The sequence below is a fragment of the Bathycoccus prasinos genome (assembly GCF_002220235.1).
Source record: "Bathycoccus prasinos genomic : Chromosome_16".
Classification (NCBI taxonomy): Eukaryota; Viridiplantae; Chlorophyta; class Mamiellophyceae; order Mamiellales; family Bathycoccaceae; genus Bathycoccus; species Bathycoccus prasinos.
In genome coordinates, this window is record NC_023993.1 from 281,783 (window position 1) to 303,574 (window position 21,792).

The window sequence follows — 21,792 nt, forward strand, 5'->3', positions numbered from 1 at the left end:
GGAAAACGAACTCCGCTCCTCGCGGTGACTCCCGCGCTCGTCGTAATCATCCTCAAAGTTCTTTTAAATGTCAAAGAAGCAAACGTCATCGTCGACACTCTGCTTCCGATGAGAAAAGACATCTCTCGTCACGCAATCATCGTCTCTCGCGTGAAGGGAAAAAAGTGACGCATTTTATCTGCATTTTTTAACGCAAAACAACGCGCGTAAAGTTTTTGCGCTCCTTCTTTCGCTCGAGAGCGTCATATAAAAGAGAGAGAGGAAGAGAAGGAGAGAAGTCTCGTTGTTTTTTTTTTGCGGGGGAGAAGTAAAACGACAGATGATGACGCTTAAAACGACGACTTTGTCTGCGAGATTTCATCATCGTCGCAAACTTTCCTTTGTCTCGTCGTCGATGTCGTCGTCGTGCGATGCGAAATCATCATCCGCGTCGCCGATGTTCGCGAAGAAAAAAGAAGCACCACTACCGCGACGAAAACGAGAACAGCAACATCGACGAAACAAAAAAGGTTTTTTGGTCGTTTCGAGGACAGTTTCGACGACACAAAAGGCTTTGGCGGTTTCCTCGGGGAGTCGTCGTCAGGAAGAGGAGGCAAAGGAAAACGACGAAGGAGGCACGACGACGACGACAGAAAGGAAGAGAAAAATGTTGAGCAGAAGAGACGCTTTGACGACGACGTCGTTATTCTCCTGGATGATGATGATGATGATGGAGAATGATAACAGTACCACGAAGTTCTTCGCGTTCGCCTCGGGCGAGGAAGGCGCGGCGGCTGTGAATATGACGGCGAGAGAACTGCAAGATCAATACTGGGCGAAACTCGCGTCGCGAGAATCCGCGTATTACACGTACTGGTGGGCGTTACCGTTAGCGCCGTACAAGACGAAAACGACGTTCATAACCAACCCGACGTTTAACGAAGAAAGAGTGATTATCGACGCGGAAGGGAATCGAACGGTTCTGAAAGAAAACGTCCTCGCGGAGAAAGTGTGGACTTTTGATCAGTTGCAAGGGTTGTTGGACGTGTACGTGAACGTGAGAATGACGGTGGTGAAACTGAAAAACGGCGGGTTGTGGGTGCACAACCCGGTCGCGCCGACGATGGAAGTCATCGACGCCGTGAAAAAGTTGGAAGAGAAACACGGCAAGGTGAAACACATCGTCGTAGGAAGCGTAGCTATTGAACATAAGATTTATAGCGGACCGTTCGCGCAGTACTTCCCGGACGCGGACGTGTGGTTGCCGAAAGACGATTGGACGTTTCCGGTGAACGTGAAGCTGGCAGATTTCGTTCCCATCTTTCCGAACAAACCGAAATATTTACCCTTGAGCTCAAAAGAACGAAGCGAAGAGACGAACGATTTCGTCCCTTGGAAAGACGAAATCGAACACGAAACCTTGAAAGTCGGCGGCTCGTCGTTGCGAAACTTTAAAGACCCGTGGTTCGTGGATACCGCGTTTTACGTAAAAGAAACGAAATCGTTGGTGTTAACCGACGTCCTCGAAAAAGTTTCCAATAAACCCGTCCCGGTGGCGACGATTGACCCGGAACCACTGTACGTGCGCGCGATGGATAAACAAGGCGAATCGAAACCGATGACTTCGGAAACTCGATCCGAGGGGTGGGGCAAAACCGTTTTGTTCGGTTTGTTGTTCAACCCGGACTCGGTGGACGTGAAAATTTCCTTACCGAACGCCGCGGATGATTTATTAGACGCGTTTACTTGGGACGCGAGCTGGAAACCGGCGTTCGAAAACCTCACCAAACGCAAACACGGGTTCGTCCCTCCCGTCCTAGCTTTGCTCGCCTTCCCGAGACGCAAAAAGGAAGTCCGCGAGTGGACCAAAAAAGTCTGCGAGGACAACTCGTGGGCGTTCACGCACGTCGTCCCGGCGCACTTGGACGGCCCGTTCGAGTGTTCCCCGACTGAATTCCAATCCGCCATCGAATACTCCTTAGTCACCTCTCCGGAAGAAAACTTTGGCAAAGACGCGTTCACCTTGATGGAAGTCTCTCGATTGAGCGAAGAGATTGGTTCCTTGGAGAAACCTATTTAACTTTTTCATCATCATCGATTTTTTTATATACGCGCAGTCTTAATCATCATCATTTGTGTACTAAAAAAATAAAAGAGCAGACAAAAAAGAGAAAAAATTTTCTTCCTCAAAATCTTCAAAATTCTTTTTTTTACTCGACTTGTGTTTTTTGTGGATAAAAAAAAATCAATCAGAGATATCAACACAATCATCAAACATGAGCTCAAGAAGTTCTCTGGCATTTGCGACGCGCGCTCGCGCAGCTACTCCTGGTGCGACTCCTGCGGTGAAGAGGTCTTTGTCTTCTTCCGCGTCTTCTTCGAGAAGAGGCGGCGCAGTAGGCGCGGGAGCGCGTCGGGGAGGCGGCGGTAAAAATGCAGCCTTTTCATCAGTCCTTTTCTCATCTTCCCATTGTCATCGTCATCGACAACATCAACATCGGATGGGGAGACGTGGTGGAGAAAACCGGGGAAGCATCGGACGAGGATTTCGCGGAAAGATGACGACGATGGCTTCTTTGTCGTCGTCCTCGTCATCAACAATGCAACAAAACCCGGACGGTTTCGCACAAATCGACCTCTTCTCGCCGTCCAAAATCAACTTATTCCTCCGAATCGTCCGGAGAAGGGAAGACGGGTACCACGATTTAGCCTCGTTATTCCACGTCATCGATTTAGGCGACGAGATGTCCTTCGCGAAGAGCTCCTCGGAGACGAAAGATACTCTGGTGTGCGAAGACGCGTCGATTCCGTTGGACGAGTCGAACTTAGTGATTAAAGCTTTGAACTTGTTTCGAGCGAAAACTGGAATAAAGCAGTACTTTTGGGTGGAGTTGAAGAAGACGGTACCGTCCGGGGCAGGGTTAGGAGGGGGATCTGGGAACGCAGCGACGGCGTTGTATGCCGCGAACAAGCTGTGCGGGGACGTCGCGACCGAGGAAGAGTTGCTGGAATGGTCCGGGGATATCGGGAGCGATATTTCGGTATTTTTTAGCACCGGGGCGGCGTATTGCACCGGGAGAGGAGAGATTGTGGAAGACGTGGAACCACCGCTTCCGTTGACGACGAAGATGTGTTTGGTGAAACCGTCGATTGGGTTGAGCACGCCGACGATTTTCAAGGCGTTGGATTTAGACAAGAGATCGAAAGCGGAGCCGCTGGATTTGCTGAAATCTCTAAACGCGGACGGGTGCACGTACGAAAACGCGATCAACGATTTAGAAAGGCCGGCGTTTTCCAAGTTGCCCGAGTTGGGCGAGTTGAAGGATAAATTAATCGACGCGACGAAAGAGGACGGGGCAGTCGTGTTCATGTCCGGAAGCGGATCGACGATTGTTTTGTTGGGAACAGATACGGTGCCAAAATTCGCGATGGAGGATGACGATTTGTTCAAATCGAAAGCGAGATTGATTTCTAGAAAGAAAGGAGAGTGGTTCGTGCCGAGTAACGTATAAAACCCGCCGGGATCGTGTTAGAAAGAAGACTGCTGCTAAGGCCTTACTACTACCGTAGTTGTATTATTATATTTAATATCGAAAATCTATTACAGTATTATTATTATTAAGAACACAATCGCATTGCGTGCGTACTAAAATAAAAGCGCGCTTTTTTTTCTTTTATATAAAGTTCAACCCGAGCTGTTTCCCTACGCTCGGCGGCGGCGTATCCACCTCAAACGGCCGAAAACTCTTCCCCATCCCCGCTAAATATTGCTCCTTACTCTCCTCAAACTCCGCCGAAGGCGATTGCATCCTCAACTCGTACAGCCTTCCGTTCTCCGTCCCTAACCGGGAATAAAACGTCCGATCCCACTCTAACGTTTGCGGCCTATCTTCCGGCGTCAACCCGTACTGATTCTTCGCCGCGTATGATTTAATCCTCAGCGTGATGTCGTAAAAAGCCGTCCCGTCTTTATCTAAATCCTCCTTCGCGCTGACCACTTCGCTCTCCCGAATGATGCCCAACCGCGTGCTCGTCAACTCGATCAGCGTCTGCTTCAATATCTTCTCCGCGGTTTCCTCCGGCGTCCCGACGTCTCTGACTGATGCGTACACGTTCGACGACGGCGATGAAATCGCCACGAAGCAGTTCTCCTCCACGTTCCTCGGGTTGCGGTAAAAAATGTCGTTCCCGGATCCTTTCACTTCCACCCAGGACGAAGGTCGTAAAAACTCGTACCCGTCGATGGTATCGATGAACAAGTCGAACCCAGGTGGAGGTCTGGTGAACGCTTGCGCTTTATTCTCATCTTTTCCTCCTAATCCTCCGGTAAGGACGAACGACGACACACCGAGTGTCAACATCATCTCTCGACGCGTGTTTAAACCACTTTTGTTCTTCTTCTTGCCGCTGCTTTCGTAATCATCACTGACATCATCATCATCCGTCGTCGTTAAAGCACTTCCCCGCTGCTGATGGTGATGATGTAAAACACATCTTCTTCTCACCGTTTTCGTATTCGTTGTTGTCGCAGAAGAACCGAACGTACCGGCGACGTGAAAAGACGACGTGAACGATACTAACGACAACATTATGTCGTTGTTTCGTGATATATCTGGCTTTGCTGTTGCGCTTGTTTAGGAGCGTGTTTTGTGGAGAAAAAGACGTCAGAATTTGCTCTCTTTGACGCCCGTAGCGGAGAACGCGCTTATTCTCGAACGAACGATCGAACGAAAAAACGAACGCATACGTAATGATGACAGTTTCATCGTCAGGGACGACGAAAACGTTAAAAAAAGTATTCGTCTGGGGATGCGGCGAGGACTACCAGCTCGGCGTGAAACAGGCGAAACGAGCGCTGGATTTTTGCATCCATCAACCGACGGAGCTCGTGTTCCCGTTCAGTCAAAGTTGCCAAACTTCGCCTTTGCACTCTGACGCGAGCGATCGCGAGAAGGACGACGAGGAGGAGGAAGAAAAAGGTGAAGAAGATTTTGAGGAGATCGAACGGTTAATCGCCGGGTCGAGGAATTCGTGCGTGTTGACGAAAAGCAAAGAGCTTTACAGTTGGGGGTGGAACAGCCACGACACTTTAGGCCTAGGGGGCGAGAGAGCGAACGACGTAAACGAGGAGAAGTCAGATGTCAAGAAGAATAACAAAGAGTTCGTGAAAACACCGACGAAAGCGACGTATTTCGCGCACGATACGACGGAAGAGTTGGAACAGTTGCACATTAAAGACGAGTTCGTGGCGTCGGAAATTGTGCGCGTCGCGCTCGGCGGATGGCACGCTTTGGCCATCGACCAGTTTGGGAGAGTACACGCGTGGGGCGGAAACGAGTACGGACAGTGCGCCACGGAGAAGAAAAAGATAGAGGAGAAGTTTGAGGTGGAAACAATTGCCGCGACGACGACGACGAGAGATACCACAACCGCCGCCATTGCGAGGGACGAGGAGAGGAAAAGAGGCGTGGTGATTGACGACAGAGGTTTCGCGAACACGTCTATTTCGACGCCGATTACGATTCCTTTGGATTGGAAGAGCCCGAAGACGTTGATTAAAGCGAAACGAGTGGCGTGCGGCGGAATGTCCTCGTTTGCGGTGACCGTCGATGGCGATGTCTACTCGTGGGGATGTCCCGTCGGTGGCGTCGGTCCAAACACGTACCATCCAAAGAAAGTAGAAAACTTACGAGACTGTTGTGAAATCGCGGCGGGGAGTTTCCACGTGTTAGCTTTAGCGAAAGACGGGACGGTGTATTCGTGGGGACACGGGGAATATGGACAGTTGGGGCACCAGAAAACCGGGAACGAGGCAACGCCGAGAGCGATCGAAACTTTGAACAGAAAAGGAGTGGTGAAAATAAGAGCCGGCGGGTGGCACTCGGCGTGTATAACCGCCGGGGGGCAATTACTCACGTGGGGAAGAGGAGAGTACGCGCGACTCGGTATGGGCGACGACGACTGCGCGGATAAAATCACGCCAACCGAGGTGAAGTTTCCATCACCCACCGACGCGGACGACGACGACGACGACGAAAGCAAACGTCATCAAAGATACAAAATCGTCGACGCCTCTCTCGGCGGTTCGCACACCATCGCGTTAACCTCTCAAGGCCAACTCCTCTCCTGGGGCCGCAACTCCTTAGGCCGTCTCGGCCGCGTCGTCAACGGTCCACACTCCGGCATCCCGGGTGAGGTAAAATTCCCGCCCTTACCAAACGAACGAAAGTGGATATGCGTCAAGCTCAGCTGCGGCGGAAGACACAACATGGCTTTATGCGTCGAGACGAAAACGAAGGAAGAGCGAGAGCGCGCGCTGAGAGCGTACTTCAATAACGACAATAACATCAGATAGTAATGGTGTAGTAGTAGTAATAGTAGTAGTAGTAGGAGCGTCCGAAAAAGGAGTGAATGAACACTATGCCGCGCGTTTACGTATACATCTGCGCGTTCTTAAAAATGGCAACATTTTTGTCCGACCTTTTTCGAGTGAATTTGTGGTTGTCGTTACGTCACTTTTCTTTATCCATTGTAACGCGCAGAACACCAACACTTTTTCTTCGCGAGCGCATCGGTATCATCATCATCGCGAACATCATCATCGAGTCGTCTTCACGTAAGCGTTCGTAAGAAGAATAATAATAATGAATCCACCGCGTTCGCAAACGCCCATGTCCGTGGCGACGACAAACGATTCGATCTCCGAAACGAACTATTCCGTTCGCTCGGGGAATAGTTCCAAAAGCGTCCAAGTCTCTTCACTTTCCGCGGTCGAAACCGGGATCAAAGAAGAACGAGGAGAAAGAACAATAAACGTTTTATCGAACGAGGAACGATCGTGTTTCAGCAAAATCGCGAACGGTTCGAACAGGTTCCTCTCCAAAAAGTTCCGCGCGTTTGGGTTTCGAATCGGTTCCTATCCGTTCCGAGTGATTGGTTTGAGCGTCTTTTTGGCGTTGATTTGCGCGAGCGGCGTGCACAAACTGACCAACGAAAGCAGGTCGGAAAAGTTGTGGGTCCCCGGAGATACGCGAGCGCAAGACGATCGGATTTTTGTGGACGATAACTACGGAGGCGACGCGCGGTTTGGAAGCGTGGTTCTGAAACCGAAAACTGGGACGAACGCGTTTACGCCGGAGACTTTAGACGCGTTGCACGCGTTTCGATCGAAGATTGAAGAGGAGGCGTTCGTGGAGTACGACGGGAAGAACATCACGTGGGGAGGGGATTATTGGATCGTGGATGAAAACGATGACACCGAGGATGCGGCTGGAATGAAGTATTCAAAGACCGATAAGGAGGAGTGGCAGTGTTATCGGTACTCGAAGAGTTGCGCCATGAGTTCTGTTTTGGGGGTGTTTGATAACAACAAGGACAACTGGAACACGCAAGAGAAAATCAACGCGAAGTTGATCTCGGATGTTCTTGGGGACGAAGAGAATTGCCCCACCGGTAACGGGAAGAAACACCACACCCCTGGGAACGTGTGCGTTGCTGTTGGCCCGGTCATTTACTTGAACCAAACGAGCGGTCATCCAACTTTGACGAGCGAAGGGCATTACACCGCCACTTCGTTGACGTTGCAGTTTCTCATGAAGAATTTCGATGTCGTCAAAGATGGCGAAAAAGAGGACAAGAGAGGCGACGCGTTCGAGGAAAAAGTATTGGAGATTATTCGCGATGTGGAGGTAAATTACGCCTCGACGGTATCTGTAGAATACGCGGTCACACGTTCATTCGGGGATGAGTTTGGGGCCGCGATTACCGGCGACATCACGAAATTGCAAATCGCGTTCATTTTGATTTTAGGCTACGCAACGCTCATGTTGAGTAAAGGTGGGGAAGGGTGCGTCGGTTCTCGAGTATTCGTTTCTGGAATGGGGGTCGTATCCATCGGATTGGCCATCGCTTCCAGTTACGGTTTGTGTTCTTACTTTGGGCTCTTCTATTCGCCGTTGATGAACGTGTTGCCGTTTCTGTTATTGGGCATAGGGGTGGACGATATGTTCGTTTTGGTCAACGCGTACGATAACACGAACCCATACTTATCCATCGCGGAAAGATTAGGAAATGCCATGTCAACGGCGGGCATGAGTATTACCGTTACCTCGTTCACGGATATATTCGCCTTCTTAATCGGCTCGACGACGAGTTTGCCGGCGTTGAGAAACTTTTGTTTCTACGCGGCGCTTGGTATTTTCTTCGATTATTTGTACCAGTTGACGTTTTTCGCAGCGTTCTTAGCCATCGACGAACGCCGCCGAATGCTAAAGAAAGGGGACTGCTTTTGCTGCCCAACCTGCGACGAAGGCGCGACGTGCTGCGTTCCGTGCTGCAAGCCAGCGGCGGGGGCACCGGTCGTCGTCGTCGTCAACGGCGTGCAACAGGAACAAGTTGGGCCAGAACGCATGACGAAAAGAGTCATGGGCGCCCTCGCAGACTTTCTCGCGAAGAAAAGCGTCAAAGCAGCCGTGCTCGTCGTATTTGCCGGCATCGCCGCTGGTGGTATTCTCGGCGTCTCTAAAATCAAGGTCGAAGCTGACGTGATGGATTTCTTGCCTCCCGGCTACCTGAAAGATTGGGTATCCACCTTTGACGACGAATTTTCTCGAGGGCAAGGTATCGAGCTATACACGATGACTGAGTTTGATTACGCCACCGACTATGACACTACTTCCGTGTTGAAGCAAGCGGCAGCGGCGTTCAAAGCGAACCCGTACGTCCAAGATGAATCCGTCGAGCCTTGGATGGATGCGTTTGATACGTACCTCACGATGTGCAATGGGACGAGTGTCCAACCAATGACCGAGGGTTGGAAAGCGACACACTGCGCAATCGACGCTCCTGCAAACACGTTCAACGACAAACTGTACAAGTTTATCACGACTCCATCCAGTCCAGGTGGGTACGCATACGGATCCGACGTAAAATTTGACACCACCACCAATCCTCCGACGATTATCGCCACGCGCGTGCGCGCCACGCAAGTCGAAGGCCAAGACACCGCGGCGACCATCAAGGCCATGGACTCTATCCGCTCCTCCATCGACTCCATTCCCGGCAACGAAAAAGGTTATATTTTTGCGTACAACGAAGACTTCTTGAACGTGGAACAATACAAATCCATCGACAAAGAAGCCATCCGAAATGTCTCTTTAACCTTACTCGTCTGTTTCATCGTCATCGCGTTGCTCATCGTCGACCCGCTCACGGTGTCTTGCGTCTTCATCAACCTCCTCTTAATCGTCATCAATATCCTCGGATACATGCAAGCGTGGGGATTAAACATCGATTCCGTCACCGTCATCATGCTCGTCATCGCGCTCGGTTTAGCCGTCGATTACAGCGCCCACATCGGCCGAAACTTTTTGGAAAAGCACGGCCTTCCAAACGACCGCATGAGATTGACATTACGAGACATGGGCGTCGCCGTCTTCCACGGCGCCATGAGTACCATGGTTGCCGTGTTAGTCTTGGGTTCTTCGGACTCGTACGTCTTCACGACTTTCTTCAAGCAACTGTTCTTGTGCATTTCATTAGGTTTGGCGCACGGGTTAATCTTGTTGCCGGTCTGTTTGTCTTTGTGCAATCCGAACCCGTACGACGACTTGGAAGACGACTATTAGTTTGCGTGTGTGCGCGTGAGAAAGAGAGAGAGGGAGGAATTCATAGAGAGAGGGAGAACTTATTTATTCTTTTGTACATACTACTACATACCGGTCACCATCCGCTCCCGTTCATATATTCACCACTTCAAGTGTCTGTCCTTTGGAAATTTTTCTCACGTTTTGCCACAAAACAAAAAGAACATCATGGGGGAGACGACGACCGCGAAAACGACTAAGAAAAATGAAATCGTGTGTTGTTGTCTCGGCGACGCGGTGACTGATTTCATCGTCATGATGGACGATACCGATCATCTCTCGTCCTCTCTGTCGAACTTAGGCGGGTGCGAAGTCGTCGATTCGAGGGAAGATTTCGAAGCGATGATGACAAAGGAAACGTCCGATGTAAAAGAGACAAAGTTTGGCGGAAGCGCGGCGAACGTGGCCAGAGGCATCGGGAATTTAACGACACAGTATAATAAAGACCAAAAGGTTGATCTTAAAGTGTTCTTTGCCGGGACAATCGCGGATGATAAGGAAGGGAACGCGTATCTGAAAGACTTGGAAAAGAACAGAGTCAGAGCGGAGAAAAATGCCACTGTTCGAGTGCTTTCGAGCGCTTCCGAAAGTTCCGCAAAGTGTTTAAGTTTTGTGAACAAAACGAACGGCCAACGGACGATGCGGACGTATTTAGGCGCGAGTAAGTGTAAACCGGACGTGGACAAGGTTTTGGAGGTTTTTAAGAGGAGAAAAGAGGAAGAGGAAAAGAGCGCGAGCGCGACGACGAGACTGTTGCACTGCGAAGGATACGCGCTGTACGATCCAAAGTTCTTGACGAGTTTGATTACCAAAGCGAAAAATTTGTACGAAACAGACGGGACGAAGGTGTTGGTATCGATCGATTTAGCCTCGTTTGAGGTGGTTCGGAATAGTCGAGAAACTTTGTTGACTCTGTTGGAACGAAATCCAGGCGTCGTGGACGTGCTTTTTTGTAACGAGGACGAGGCAAAAGCGTTGGTCGAGATCATTCCAGAGTTGTTCCTGGAGGAGCAGCAGCAAACGACGAGAAAAAACGACGAGAACAACAACGAAGGAGAAGAAATCGAAGCTATGGTTGCCAGAACCATCGCGAAGAAAATAAACGGCACGTGTGTCGTCACGCAAGGCAAGCGAGGCTGTCGCTGCTACTCCGCCGACGACGACGAAGAAAAAGAAGAAGAAGAAAAAGAAGTGCACCACGTCCCGGCGCCTGCCCTGAAAACCGTCGTCGATACCACTGGCGCCGGCGACACCTTCACCGCCGGCTTCTTATTCTCCTACTTACTCTCCACGACGACGAAAACGAAAACGAAAATCACGAAAAGAAATAAAGAAGAAAAAAACGACATCCTACTCAAAGCCGCGCGACTCGGATGCGAAGCCGCCTCAAAAATGTGCGCCGCGGTCGGGTGTGAACTCGACGACCACCAATGGGAAGAGATACTAATTCGTGCTGCTCAATGATACTAATAATAACAACAACAACGACAACGACAACCCAGATGATAATAGAAAAAATACTAGAGAGAATAGAACTTTACGCGAGTAGAAATAGAGCCTTTTAACATTATTTTAGTAGAGCCGCTCATGCGATGCCGCCAATTCATCATCGGAGAACACGCACAAATTGACAAAAGGAAAAGCGCCCGCCCAAATACCCGTTCCAAAAAGACTTGTTTGCGCGTCCTTATATTACCGTTCAATTTTTATTCATCTTTTCATCTGTGTAAATGTCAATCGATTTTGGTCTCAATTTTTTCCTTCACAAAAAATCAGACAATTAAAAAAAAGATCTGATGACGACAACACCTTTGATGCGAACGAAGAGGAGAAGACCTCGAAGCTCTCTTCTCCTTTTCCTTTTCCTTTTCCTTTTCGTGCTCTTTATTGCTGCGCTGTTGTTCTTTGATGACGAGACGCGCGTTTTTTCGTGCGTTGAAGCGGCAAACGAAGGAGGAGAGGAAGACATTTTGGAACCGGAGTGGCCGTTTTTACCTAATTCGAACGAGGACACCACAGACGGAGAATCATCGGATCTCTCGAAAGAGACGACGGAAAAGACACAACAGACGCCAAACTTTATATCCGCGGAACTCTTCCGCGCGTTACCGGCGCACATCACCCGGAATAAAGTCCGATCGTCGGCGCTTTTAGAGACTCTGGGGAAAATGAGCAAAAACAGTGCAAACAAGAAGAACAAGAAGAAGAACGACAACAACAACAACAACAACATAAGAGGAGAAGGCGAAGGCGAAGAAAACGAAGAGGAAGAAGATGCTTTGCGACGCGTGGACAACTGTAGGGAGATTTTAGAGAGGGAGGATTCTTTCTTCTCGGATGCCGCCGCGCGGGGCGGGAGCGGCGGCGCGACGAAGACGAGCGGCGGCAGCGGCGGCGGCGAGGGGAAGACGATGGTGAAGACGAAGAGAGATGCGATCGACGCGTTGATTGATATGGTGAAAGAAAATCCAAAGAGGAAAGAGGCGTGGAGAGAGTTGGGTTTGGCGATGCAGTTAGGGAGAGGTTCGGCGGACGCGGCGTTGACGAGAGCTTTGTCGGAAAGGAGGAGCGATGATGGTGAAGAAGAAAAAGACGAGGAGAAAGAGAAGAAGATGAAAGAGAAGAAGAAGAAAAAGAAGAAGAACGGCGAGAACGTGATGATGACGATGAATGGGAACGAATGGAAACGAATCGACGCGGAAAAGAAAGCGGTATATTTTTTACAGCGCGCGGCGGATTTAGGCGACGCGGAGGCGCACTTTGAGTTGGCGTTTTTGTACAGCACCGGATTAGGCGGCGTTGTGGAGAAGGACGAGCGGTTGGCGATGACGCACCATTATTTCGCGGCGAGAGGCGGTGACGTGCGATCGCATTTAGCTTTAGGGCATCGACACGCGAAGGGAAGGTTCGCACCAAAATCGTGTCAAGCGAGCGTTTTGTATTACCATCCGGCGAGTTTGAAGACGGTAGAACCGGTGATTGCGCCGGTGATGGGCGAGAACGGGCAGAAAGGATTCGATAATTTTCGGTTGAGTCGAGACATGAAGTCGCCAAAGAAACTGAAAAGGCAGAAAGACGTGGTGACGTATTACCAGTACGCCGCGGATTTGGGGAACTCGGAAGCGCAGAACGCGGTGGGACACGCGTATATGGTAGGCACGAAAGGTTTGGACGTGAACTACGACGTCGCGGTGAAATATTTAGATTTAGCCGCCGCGCAAGGCAACGCAGAGGCGATGAGTTCGTTAGGTCACGCGTACGCGAACGGGTTAGGCGTGACGCAAAATAACGAAACCGCTTTGAAATGGTTCAAAGAGGCGAAAAAGTTGGGTTCTCCGCACGCGAGTTACGGATTAGCGTACATGTACTTGAGCGGTTTCGGAGTGGAAAAAAACGCGCAAGAGGCGGTGAAGGAGCTTTTGAAAGCGGCGGAGAGAGGGAGCATGGAGGCACAGTTTCATTTAGGCGCTTTGCACGTGAGAGGAGTAGCGCCGTTAGCGAGAGATTACACGAAAGCGAACACGTATTTCGGTTTAGCCGCGGCGCAAGGGCACTCGTTAGCTTCTTATAACTTGGCGATGATGCAATTGGGAGGTTTAGGCGCCCCGATTGCGTGCGCGCCGGCGTTGGATAAGTTGAAACTGTTAGCGGAACGCTCCTCGACGGTTATAAACGTGATGGAGAACGCGAGAGAACATTTCGTGAGAAGAAACTATAAAGAATCCTTGTACGCGTACGCGAAAGCGTCGGAAATGGGCGTCGAGTTAGCGCAAGCGAACGCGGCGTATATTTTAGAGAGGAACTTTGGCGGCGTGCAAAACCACTTATCGAAAGAAGAAAGGAAACGGTTTTCGCTGTATTTTCACGAACTCGCCGCGGATCAAGGGAACGTCTTATCGTTACTCACGATTGGCGACGCGCATTACGCCGGGTGGATTTCTTCTTCCATTTCATCAGAAAAAGACGACGATTCCGAGGAGACGTTGATGGTAACCGACGAAGACGGAAACGTGCTCGTTCCTTCCAATGCGAACTCAGATTCCAACTACGAAAAAGCCGCGCAAGTCTACCGACGAGCCGCTGGTTTACGAAGCGCAGCTGCTATGTTCAATCTCGGGAGAATGCACGAAGTTGGACGAGGCGTCGCGAAAGATTACCACTTGGCCAAACGCTTTTACGATTCCACTTTATCGGCGGAGCCAGATGCTAAGTTTATAGTCAAATTCGCGCTTTGGGGGTTACGATTTCGAGAGTGGGTGGACGAGAAAAATTGGAAGAATAAAGACTACAGAACGATAGTTTCTGATATCTTTCGCGAACTCTTGTTGCTCAGACCTGGAATTTTCAACTCCAATATTATGAGCGTCGGCGAGGACGAACCGAAACCGGCGAAGATTGTCATATCGACTGAGAAAACGAATCCCCCTCCGTCCTCTGCTGCGAGTGGTAGTGCAACCGAGCACATCGTCAAAGAAACGAATAAAGTAATCGAGTGGGGAAAGAAGAACTCGGACGTGATGTTGGTCATCGCGTTAGGTATTTTCTTGGTGATTACTTTAGGCGTGCGATCGATTTTAGCGGCGAGACATCACCATCACCGCGACTAGTTTTAGAAGTGGTGCATATATCTTACATACATGAATACTGTACAATACTATACATCATTACAACAAGTGTTTCCTTAGCGTATTTTTGACATCTCCATCCTTCACAATCGTCCCGTGACACGGTACGATGGTATCGAAATCGAGCCGCTCCACGTCCTCGACTCGCGCTCTCAACTTCTTCTTTTTCTCCTCTCCGAAACACAACACGTTCTTGTAAATGGGCAAATAAATAACATCCATGAGAAACTTCCACCCTTTCTCTTTGAACGTGTACAACTTTTCATCCATTCCTTCGCCGTCCGGATAATTCCAATACACATCCGTCACCATCAAACATTTACTTTCTTTGTGCGCAAACGACACCTCGTTGAAAAACGGCTTCGAGAAGAGACTCTCGCAATCCCAATGCACCATCTCAAACTCGTTCAACCATTCGTCCTTCCACTCTTCTTTTACATCTCCCAGATCCTTATCGTACGGAATCTCTCCTCGTTTCTTTTCTTTCAACCCGGGACATCCCCACAGCGTTGCGTTCGGATACGCTCGTTTCCACATTTTCGCGTATTTCAGGTGCTCGTAATTCGGAGAGACGATATGTTTCACCTCTCCGAGCTTCTCGATCTCCTTCTTCGTCTCCTCGTCTAAATCGATCGGCGAGTGCACCCACAACTCGCCGTTTTGCAGTTTCACCACTGCCATTCGTCCGCCGACGTCGATGGTGTTCCATAAAAATTGTCGTTCGCACACGTAGAGTTTGTTTTTGACGACCTCTTTGACGATGATGTTTTCCCCGTCTTCCGTCTGCGGGTGGTTGGACCAACAGGTTTTGAACGCGTTCTTGTTCTCGTCCTCGCGCTTCTCTTCCAAACTCGAAGACGACGACGAGAGGAGAAAAAAACGCCGCGTTTTCCTTTTTAAAGTTTGAGTTGTTCTGGGGGTCGCGACGACGATAGAGATGCGTTTTGGTGATGTGCTCGCGCGCATCGTTCGTCTCTCTTTTGTGACGAACACTTTTCCCCACAACGAAAGAACAAATCTCTGCGCGTGTACTAACACACCATACTTTAAAAGAATAAGAAGAACGACAAAAACATGTCCGCACTCTTCGACTTGAACTCGTTCATCACCACCCTCTTATTCTTCATCTGCGCGTGCACGTACGTGAAACTCAAAGCGCCGTATTTACTCGAACGAGAGACCACCGGCGAGAACAAAGGAAAAGGAGGCGGGTTGGTGAAATCTGTGTTCTGGAAAGCAGCGAGAGTGGGAGAGCGGTTATCGCCGTACGTGTCGATCGGGTGCCTGATCATGGCGTGGAGGACGTTTTTTTACGCGTAGTGTTGTGCGCGTGATGACGAAACAGCATCACCTGATGAAAGAGATTGCGCTGGCGATGAAAGCGAAGGACTTTGCGAGGGCGGTCCAACTGTACGAAGACGACGAGAAAGACGATACATACGAGGTTCACGTGTACGCCGGGAAGAGTTACTTCGAACTCAAACAACACGCGAAGAGTCGAGAGTGTTACGTCAAGGCTGCTCGAATCGACTCGGAGAGAGAGCAAGCGCACAAAGGGATCGTGGAGGTTGGATTTGATGGCGACGACGACGACGTGAAATTCGTTGAGGAAGAGGTCATTCCGTCGGTTACGTTTTTACTCCAAAAAGCGTCCGAAACAGAGGACGTGGAGAAGCAAAAGCAGTACTTGGGAAAGTTGGGCGACGGGTACGCGAGGTGCGGGGAACATTTGTATTTGGAAGCGGCCAAGGCGTATCGAGATTTAGATGATTTGATGTTGAAAGAGAACGACGCTTCTTCGGTAGGCGGCGCGGCAGCTGCGTGTAGCATTAAAGCGGCGAAATGCGCGGTGCTGTTTACGGAAGGAAAAGCGAAGTTGAGCGCGAGCAAAGCCGTCGCCGATGCGAAATCTAAAATGATCGTCTCGAGAAAAGACGAGATTCGGATTGCTAAGGAGGCGTCGATCGAGTGTTTTGCGAGTCTGGCGATAGAGACGATTCCGTTTTTGGACGGGTACTTTCGTACGAAAGCAAAGCCGAAGAAAGGAGACGACAAAGTAGAAACGAGCAGCGACGATGTGAAAGATATCGAAAAGTTTGCCATAAAGCTCGCGCGCGCTCGATTGGACTGTGGCGCCAAAAATGTTGAAGAAAATGGTAAGAAGGATGCGTTGAAATTCGCAGACGCGATGTTGCATGATTTCATGAGCAGCAAAAGTTCTGAGAGTGTGGTCGTCGATGAAACAAACGTTTTGGCGCTCGCTTTAGACGTCGTCGCTTTTACGGGGGAATACCTTGGCGACGAAGAGGAAGGTTGGAACGATGATTCGTCATCAGAAGAATCTCCCCTCGAAACCGCGATAAAAGAATACGTAAAAGACGCAGACGTCGAAAATCCGCTTTGGGTGTTGTTCACGGCGTGGACTGCAAATCAAAATCACAGTCGAGGGTCGTTCCATCGTTCGTGTCTTGGGAACGATCTCGAGTGTCACCATGAAGGGACGAGAGTTGAATTAGGCTCGAGGGATGCAAAGATGGACAAAGAGGTATACAGATTGTTTGACGCTATGGAACGCTCCATTGATGCGGACGGCGAGAGCGATGAAGTTCTATCTTCGACTTCGTATTCCACTTTACAACTCGCCATGGTTTCGATGCTCTTGGCAGAGTCTCGTGCGTATCTCGGCGACGCTTTAGGCGCGCTCGACGTTGCTGGACGCGATGCGGTTTGCTCGGTTTTGGGATTAGCAAAAACGCAAAAAAGAGCACAATTACTACTCGCTGAATCACACGCCAAGCTTGGGCGACCGTTTGATTACGACGCGATCGTTAAAGCATCGCCGGCGAGAGGTTGTCGCATTCGCGCGTATTATATTGCCATTACGAGCGTTGCCCGGGATGCCAAGGCGCAAAAACTGAAATGGTTACGAAGCGCGTACGAAGCAGCGCCTCGGAGTCCAAGGTGTGCGTTTGAGTTTGCGTGGGCATCCGGAAACGTCGATGCGTGCGAACAGATTGTTTATTCATGGATAGATGCGCACGAAGGAGCGGAGCTACCCGCGGATGTCACCGCGCGTTGGGCATCGCGTAGAGCGTCTTTGGCCACCTCAGAGGAGCAACTCGACATTTTATGCTCGCGCGACGATCGATCGATTTTTACTTTAGCGGCTAAAGCGGCAAAAGCAAGTAGCGGTGCAAATCCATTCCGTGCACTCGCGTTTAGCGCTCTCTCTCTCTGTGTGGATGCATCCGGCGACACCGCTCGCGCCTCGAAATTGCGCGAAAAAGCTTTAGCGTTGGATCCGAGCGACGAGATTTCAGGACCAATTGAAACGAACTCCTCTTCTCCTGAAAGATGTCGAGAAGTTTGTGAAAACGCCATAAAGTGGAATCCAAACTGTATATGGGCATCTGAACGACTTGCGAGCGATAGGGATCCACACGTGGCGCTTTCGGCGTTGAAAATTCTGATTCGCACGAAACGCGAGAGTGTCGCGATGTGGACGAATATGGGCGATTGTTATCGAAAGTTGGATAGAAAGTCAGCGGCGGTCGATGCGTTGGAAAAAGCTGTTACGTTGTATAAGCAACGAGACCCGGTTGCCGATGCGAGTCTTAGAGACGCTTTATACGCCGCGACAGTTGCAGGTAACATTTCGTTACAGCTCGGAAATCTCGAGCGCGCGGAGTTGTCGTACAAAATCGCGCACGACATTTTCCTCAACGCTTCTTCCACGGGTAGCAGCGATAAAGGAGGTGTTCTCGTTCCAATCCTAATTGGACTTGCGAGATGTTTCGTGTTGGACGCGTCGGGATCAGCCATGCGCGGCGCGACGGCAAGATGTGAGCAAAGTGCGAAAGAGTGTGTCGCGTACGGCGAGAAAGCGCTCGTCGCGATCAACAATGACGCAGCGGTTTTAGCGACATCATCAAATACAAAGAAGTATGCCGTCGTCGAACGCGTCGTTCGAACGCTTTTAGGCGAAGCGCACTTATTGATGAACAATTTCGACTCAGCCGCGAGTGAATTCAAAAAGTGTGTGGAACTTTTCCCGGAGCTTGCGTCGACGCGAGAAAATCTCGCTCGGGCGTTGTTGTTGTTCGCTTCTTCTTTACCACGAGGTGACGATGATGCTACTTCGAAAGCAAAATCGGCGTGCATCGATTACGCGAGCGCGGAAGGCTCCGATTTCTCCGCCGCCTGGCGCGCACTCGCTAAGATTCCTCGAGGGAAAGATGAAGAAGACGACGCTTCGTATTTTGGTCGCGTCGAAACGTGTTTGTCCCGCGCGGTATCTTTAGGCGTCTCGCAGAACAAAGCGACTGTCTGGGCATCTCTCGCGCAGTTATACAAAACTGCCGCAGATGCTCGACGACAAAAAAGTAGTGGTGCGGAAGATATCATCGAAGAACTCGAACGCGCCGCCGCGACGTGTCTCGATAAAGCCCGCACTCTGAATCCGCACGAAGGTGTCGCGTGGATTCACACTGGCGAAGAGATTTTGAGCAAAAGCGTTTTTGGCGAAGACGAAGGAAATAGTAGTGTTTATTACGAGAAAGCCGCGAAAGCGTTCGATGTCGCCACAAAGTGTGCGTTTGAAGACGCAGAGCACGCGCGCATCGCCGACGCCAAGTTTTCGGCGACGGCGGCAGTTGCCGTCCTTTCGGAAGATATTCACAACACACACAGATACGAGAATATCGCAGCCGCAATTCGAGCGGCGAGAGCGCGAACGAACGATCCGGTCGCACACTGGTCGCTCGCGATGGTGTGCGAACGAAGAGGATTGATTGATATGGCAAAAGAGGCGTTTGAAAACGCATTGGACGGTGTTCTTAATGGTGATACTTCGACTCTAGATTTCACGTTCGGTTACGGCGAGAGCGATGAGTGTCGAAACGCAATAACTGATGCCTGCAAGGAAGGTTTAGAGCGTCTGGAAAAGAGGCGAGCAATGACGAGTGCCGCGCAAAATGATCTCAATGATGGAGCTTGCGCGACGTACGCGTCGCTCAAGCGACGTTTGCAAAACGCCATTCGCGAAGACCCTTCTAACGTCCACGCGAGAGTGCATCTCGCGCAGTTACTGTTAGCACGAGAAGAAGATGATGACGACGAAACTTTTCTCGCTTTGAACGTGGTATCCGAACCGAGAGCACCTTTTCTTAACAACGCGGGAGGTAAAGGTGATTTCCGAGAACAAAGTTCCGTCGCACGAAGCGTCGCGTGGTCTTGCATCGCCAACTCTCCAGCATACGTGTATCCCGTAAAAAGTGATGATATTGAAAGCGATAAAACAAGATCAGAAGTTCTTTTTCGTCGCGCAAATCGCATGGCTGCCATTGCTACGGTTCTAAACCCGGGTGACGCGCGAAACCAAGATGTCCTTCAGACGTGCTTGAATCGCCTTCAGTTGCGTCCTCGAGCGAGCGGTCGAGTATCGTCTTTCAACCTCGATGACGAAAAGATGCTTCGCGATTTGTCGAAAATGGCAGAATCTGATCCAAGGAGCAATGCAGAAACTATTGCTTCTGCCAGACTCGCGTTGGCGGCAAAACTCGCGCAGTCCGAGGAAAAAGAGAAACGCAAAGAGGCAAAGAAACACGCGACTCGCGTAAGTCAAACGAATAGCAAAACAGAATTAGACGAACAAGAACGAGAAATTAACAACATTAAAATTAGCGAACGATTAGTGCGAGCGAGCGGATGTTTCCTCGCTGGCAGCGAATTATAGATTTAATAATACAGAGTTTTATCATCGAACTATTAGAAAATCTTCGCACTCGTCCAATTCTCCTCCCAAAAGTTCACCATTCCTTCATCTTCGATTTCGTCTAATGAGCTATTCTTCGCATCTCTATCTTCTAATTGATACTTCTTCTTCGTAAGAGGCGGAGGAGGACGCGTGGCGGGTACTTTTCTTCTCCCTTTCGCGGTGGTAGAAGAAGAAGAAGAAGAAGAAGAAGAAGAAGAGAATATCTCATCCAACCGATCTCTGGTCACCCCGGCTTCCAGTCGATTCAACGCTTCCGTACCGTTCTCGTTCCCGTCCCAACCTTCCAACAAAGATATCAACGCGTCGCACAACTCTTCGCTCGTATCGAATGTCAATCCATTCACACCTTCCTGAACTAATTCGTCCCGCAAACACTCGTATCTTCTCGCTAAAACTGGAATACCCACGCCAAACATGTCTACGATTTTCATCGGCAAATCGAGTTTCGAAGAGCTTTGGTGCAAGCACAAACCTACGTCGGACATGGACAAGCGTTCCGGGTACTCGTGGATAGGTAACCACGCGTACGAAAAACTGACGTGTTTCAATTTCGCCTCTTTCGCTCTCGTCTCAAACGATTCTCGCAAATCTCCTCTGCCTGTGATCAAAATGTTCAAATGCGGCAGTCGTTGTTTCGTCTTCTTCTTTTTCTTCGTCGCCGTTCCGCTCGCTTCTTTCGCCTTCTCGTCGTACAACACCGCCGCGTGTAACAAAACGTCAAAGTCTTCGTCCGGCGTCCATGAGGTGCTCGAGACAACATTCACAACATCGCTCGTCTTTTTCCGGAATCCTTTTTTCTTTTCTCTCGTGGCGTTGGTGTTTAATCGTAAAAATTGCTCCCCCGGCGCGTCCTTCACCACGGAAATGTGTCTCGCGTCCACGCTCCACTCGCGAATTAAAAAATCCTTCATCTTCTCCGTCACCGTCAAATGATGATCGAAATACCTCAAAGAGTACTTCTCGTACGCCTTCATAACTCTCACCAACACATCTTTCCCTCCTCGTTTCCTTTGCATGCTGAAAATCGAGTACCCGAGATTGTGCCAATCAATAGTAAACTTTCCTCCCATCACCCGTTTCGCCACCGCGCACGCGAGAAACGTCGGCAAACACGGTGGATTTTGCACCAGCACATTTGTCACTTTCACTTTCCCAGTTTCAAAGAACAAACACAAGAGCACTTGTAAAAACTGCAAGAGGACTCTCAGCGCGAAATATACGATCGATGGCACGAATGGCATCTTAGTCTTCTTCACTCGTAAAAAGTTTAATCGAGAGATACCTACGAACCGAAATCCATCATTTTCTCTCAACGTTTCCTTCATCATCGATCCATTCTTGTACGCGATCGCGGTGACTTCGTATCCTTTGTTCAGTAAGGAACTCGCGTGATTTTGCATCCTCGGCGAGTGCCCGAAATCGCCCAAAACGAGAACGACCGCGTGTTGTCTTTCTTTCTTCGCCTCATCTTCATTCATTTCCCCTAAAAAAACGCCTCCCAAATCTTTGTTTTCTTCTTTCGCGCGTTTTTGCACCACGTTATTCGTAGTATCATCAATATTGAGAGAAGACGGAGACGGAGGTTTCTCCCGTTTCTTCATCAACAAAGGTGGATCTGGTTTCTTTTTCTTTTTTGTCTTCTTACTTTTCGAAGCAATAGTATTATTCGCATTATTGGAAAGCGCCATGATGATGATTTACAAAATGTCGTGTAATAAAGTGTTTTGTGTGTGTTGTTGCAAGTGAGAGGTGTGTCTGTGTGTGTGTC

The 21,792-nt window shown here is 49.8% G+C and overlaps 11 protein-coding genes across 11 annotated transcripts; 8 read left to right on the top strand and 3 right to left on the bottom strand.

Annotated features, from left to right (window-relative positions):
- Positions 1–394: 394 nt before the first annotated feature.
- Bathy16g01450 (predicted protein) lies at positions 395–2,059 on the top strand (the record flags this gene model as incomplete). The annotated part of the gene is made up of 1 exon (XM_007508479.1): positions 395–2,059. The coding sequence occupies one exon, from the start codon at positions 395–397 to the stop codon at positions 2,057–2,059; it is 1,665 nt and encodes a 554-aa protein (XP_007508541.1).
- A 487-nt stretch (positions 2,060–2,546) lies between these two features.
- Positions 2,547–3,491, top strand: Bathy16g01460 (4-diphosphocytidyl-2-C-methyl-D-erythritol kinase; the record flags this gene model as incomplete). Its single annotated transcript, XM_007508626.1, has 1 exon — positions 2,547–3,491. One exon carries the CDS (start codon positions 2,547–2,549, stop codon positions 3,489–3,491), a length of 945 nt encoding a protein of 314 aa, XP_007508688.1.
- A 162-nt stretch (positions 3,492–3,653) lies between these two features.
- Bathy16g01470 (predicted protein) lies at positions 3,654–4,568 on the bottom strand (the record flags this gene model as incomplete). The annotated part of the gene is made up of 1 exon (XM_007508529.1): positions 3,654–4,568. The coding sequence occupies one exon, from the start codon at positions 4,566–4,568 to the stop codon at positions 3,654–3,656; it is 915 nt and encodes a 304-aa protein (XP_007508591.1).
- A 161-nt stretch (positions 4,569–4,729) lies between these two features.
- On the top strand, positions 4,730–6,334 carry Bathy16g01480 (predicted protein; the record flags this gene model as incomplete). Its single annotated transcript, XM_007508651.1, has 1 exon — positions 4,730–6,334. One exon carries the CDS (start codon positions 4,730–4,732, stop codon positions 6,332–6,334), a length of 1,605 nt encoding a protein of 534 aa, XP_007508713.1.
- Positions 6,335–6,623: 289 nt separating this feature from the next.
- Bathy16g01490 (RND family transporter: Niemann-Pick type C1 disease protein-like protein) lies at positions 6,624–9,605 on the top strand (the record flags this gene model as incomplete). Its single annotated transcript, XM_007508640.1, has 1 exon — positions 6,624–9,605. The coding sequence occupies one exon, from the start codon at positions 6,624–6,626 to the stop codon at positions 9,603–9,605; it is 2,982 nt and encodes a 993-aa protein (XP_007508702.1).
- Positions 9,606–9,791: 186 nt separating this feature from the next.
- Positions 9,792–11,087, top strand: Bathy16g01500 (predicted protein; the record flags this gene model as incomplete). Its single annotated transcript, XM_007508478.1, has 1 exon — positions 9,792–11,087. One exon carries the CDS (start codon positions 9,792–9,794, stop codon positions 11,085–11,087), a length of 1,296 nt encoding a protein of 431 aa, XP_007508540.1.
- A 332-nt stretch (positions 11,088–11,419) lies between these two features.
- On the top strand, positions 11,420–14,230 carry Bathy16g01510 (TPR repeat protein; the record flags this gene model as incomplete). Its single annotated transcript, XM_007508628.1, has 1 exon — positions 11,420–14,230. The coding sequence occupies one exon, from the start codon at positions 11,420–11,422 to the stop codon at positions 14,228–14,230; it is 2,811 nt and encodes a 936-aa protein (XP_007508690.1).
- Positions 14,231–14,287: 57 nt separating this feature from the next.
- On the bottom strand, positions 14,288–15,214 carry Bathy16g01520 (conserved hypothetical protein; the record flags this gene model as incomplete). The annotated part of the gene is made up of 1 exon (XM_007508600.1): positions 14,288–15,214. One exon carries the CDS (start codon positions 15,212–15,214, stop codon positions 14,288–14,290), a length of 927 nt encoding a protein of 308 aa, XP_007508662.1.
- Positions 15,215–15,322: 108 nt separating this feature from the next.
- On the top strand, positions 15,323–15,568 carry Bathy16g01530 (conserved hypothetical protein; the record flags this gene model as incomplete). Its single annotated transcript, XM_007508584.1, has 1 exon — positions 15,323–15,568. The coding sequence occupies one exon, from the start codon at positions 15,323–15,325 to the stop codon at positions 15,566–15,568; it is 246 nt and encodes an 81-aa protein (XP_007508646.1).
- Positions 15,569–15,623: 55 nt separating this feature from the next.
- On the top strand, positions 15,624–19,982 carry Bathy16g01540 (unknown protein; the record flags this gene model as incomplete). Its single annotated transcript, XM_007508463.1, has 1 exon — positions 15,624–19,982. The coding sequence occupies one exon, from the start codon at positions 15,624–15,626 to the stop codon at positions 19,980–19,982; it is 4,359 nt and encodes a 1,452-aa protein (XP_007508525.1).
- A 123-nt stretch (positions 19,983–20,105) lies between these two features.
- Bathy16g01550 (chitobiosyldiphosphodolichol beta-mannosyltransferase) lies at positions 20,106–21,712 on the bottom strand (the record flags this gene model as incomplete). Its single annotated transcript, XM_007508476.1, has 2 exons — positions 20,106–20,227; positions 20,284–21,712. The coding sequence occupies 2 exons, from the start codon at positions 21,710–21,712 to the stop codon at positions 20,106–20,108; spliced, it is 1,551 nt and encodes a 516-aa protein (XP_007508538.1).
- Between the last annotated feature and the right edge of the window lie 80 nt (positions 21,713–21,792).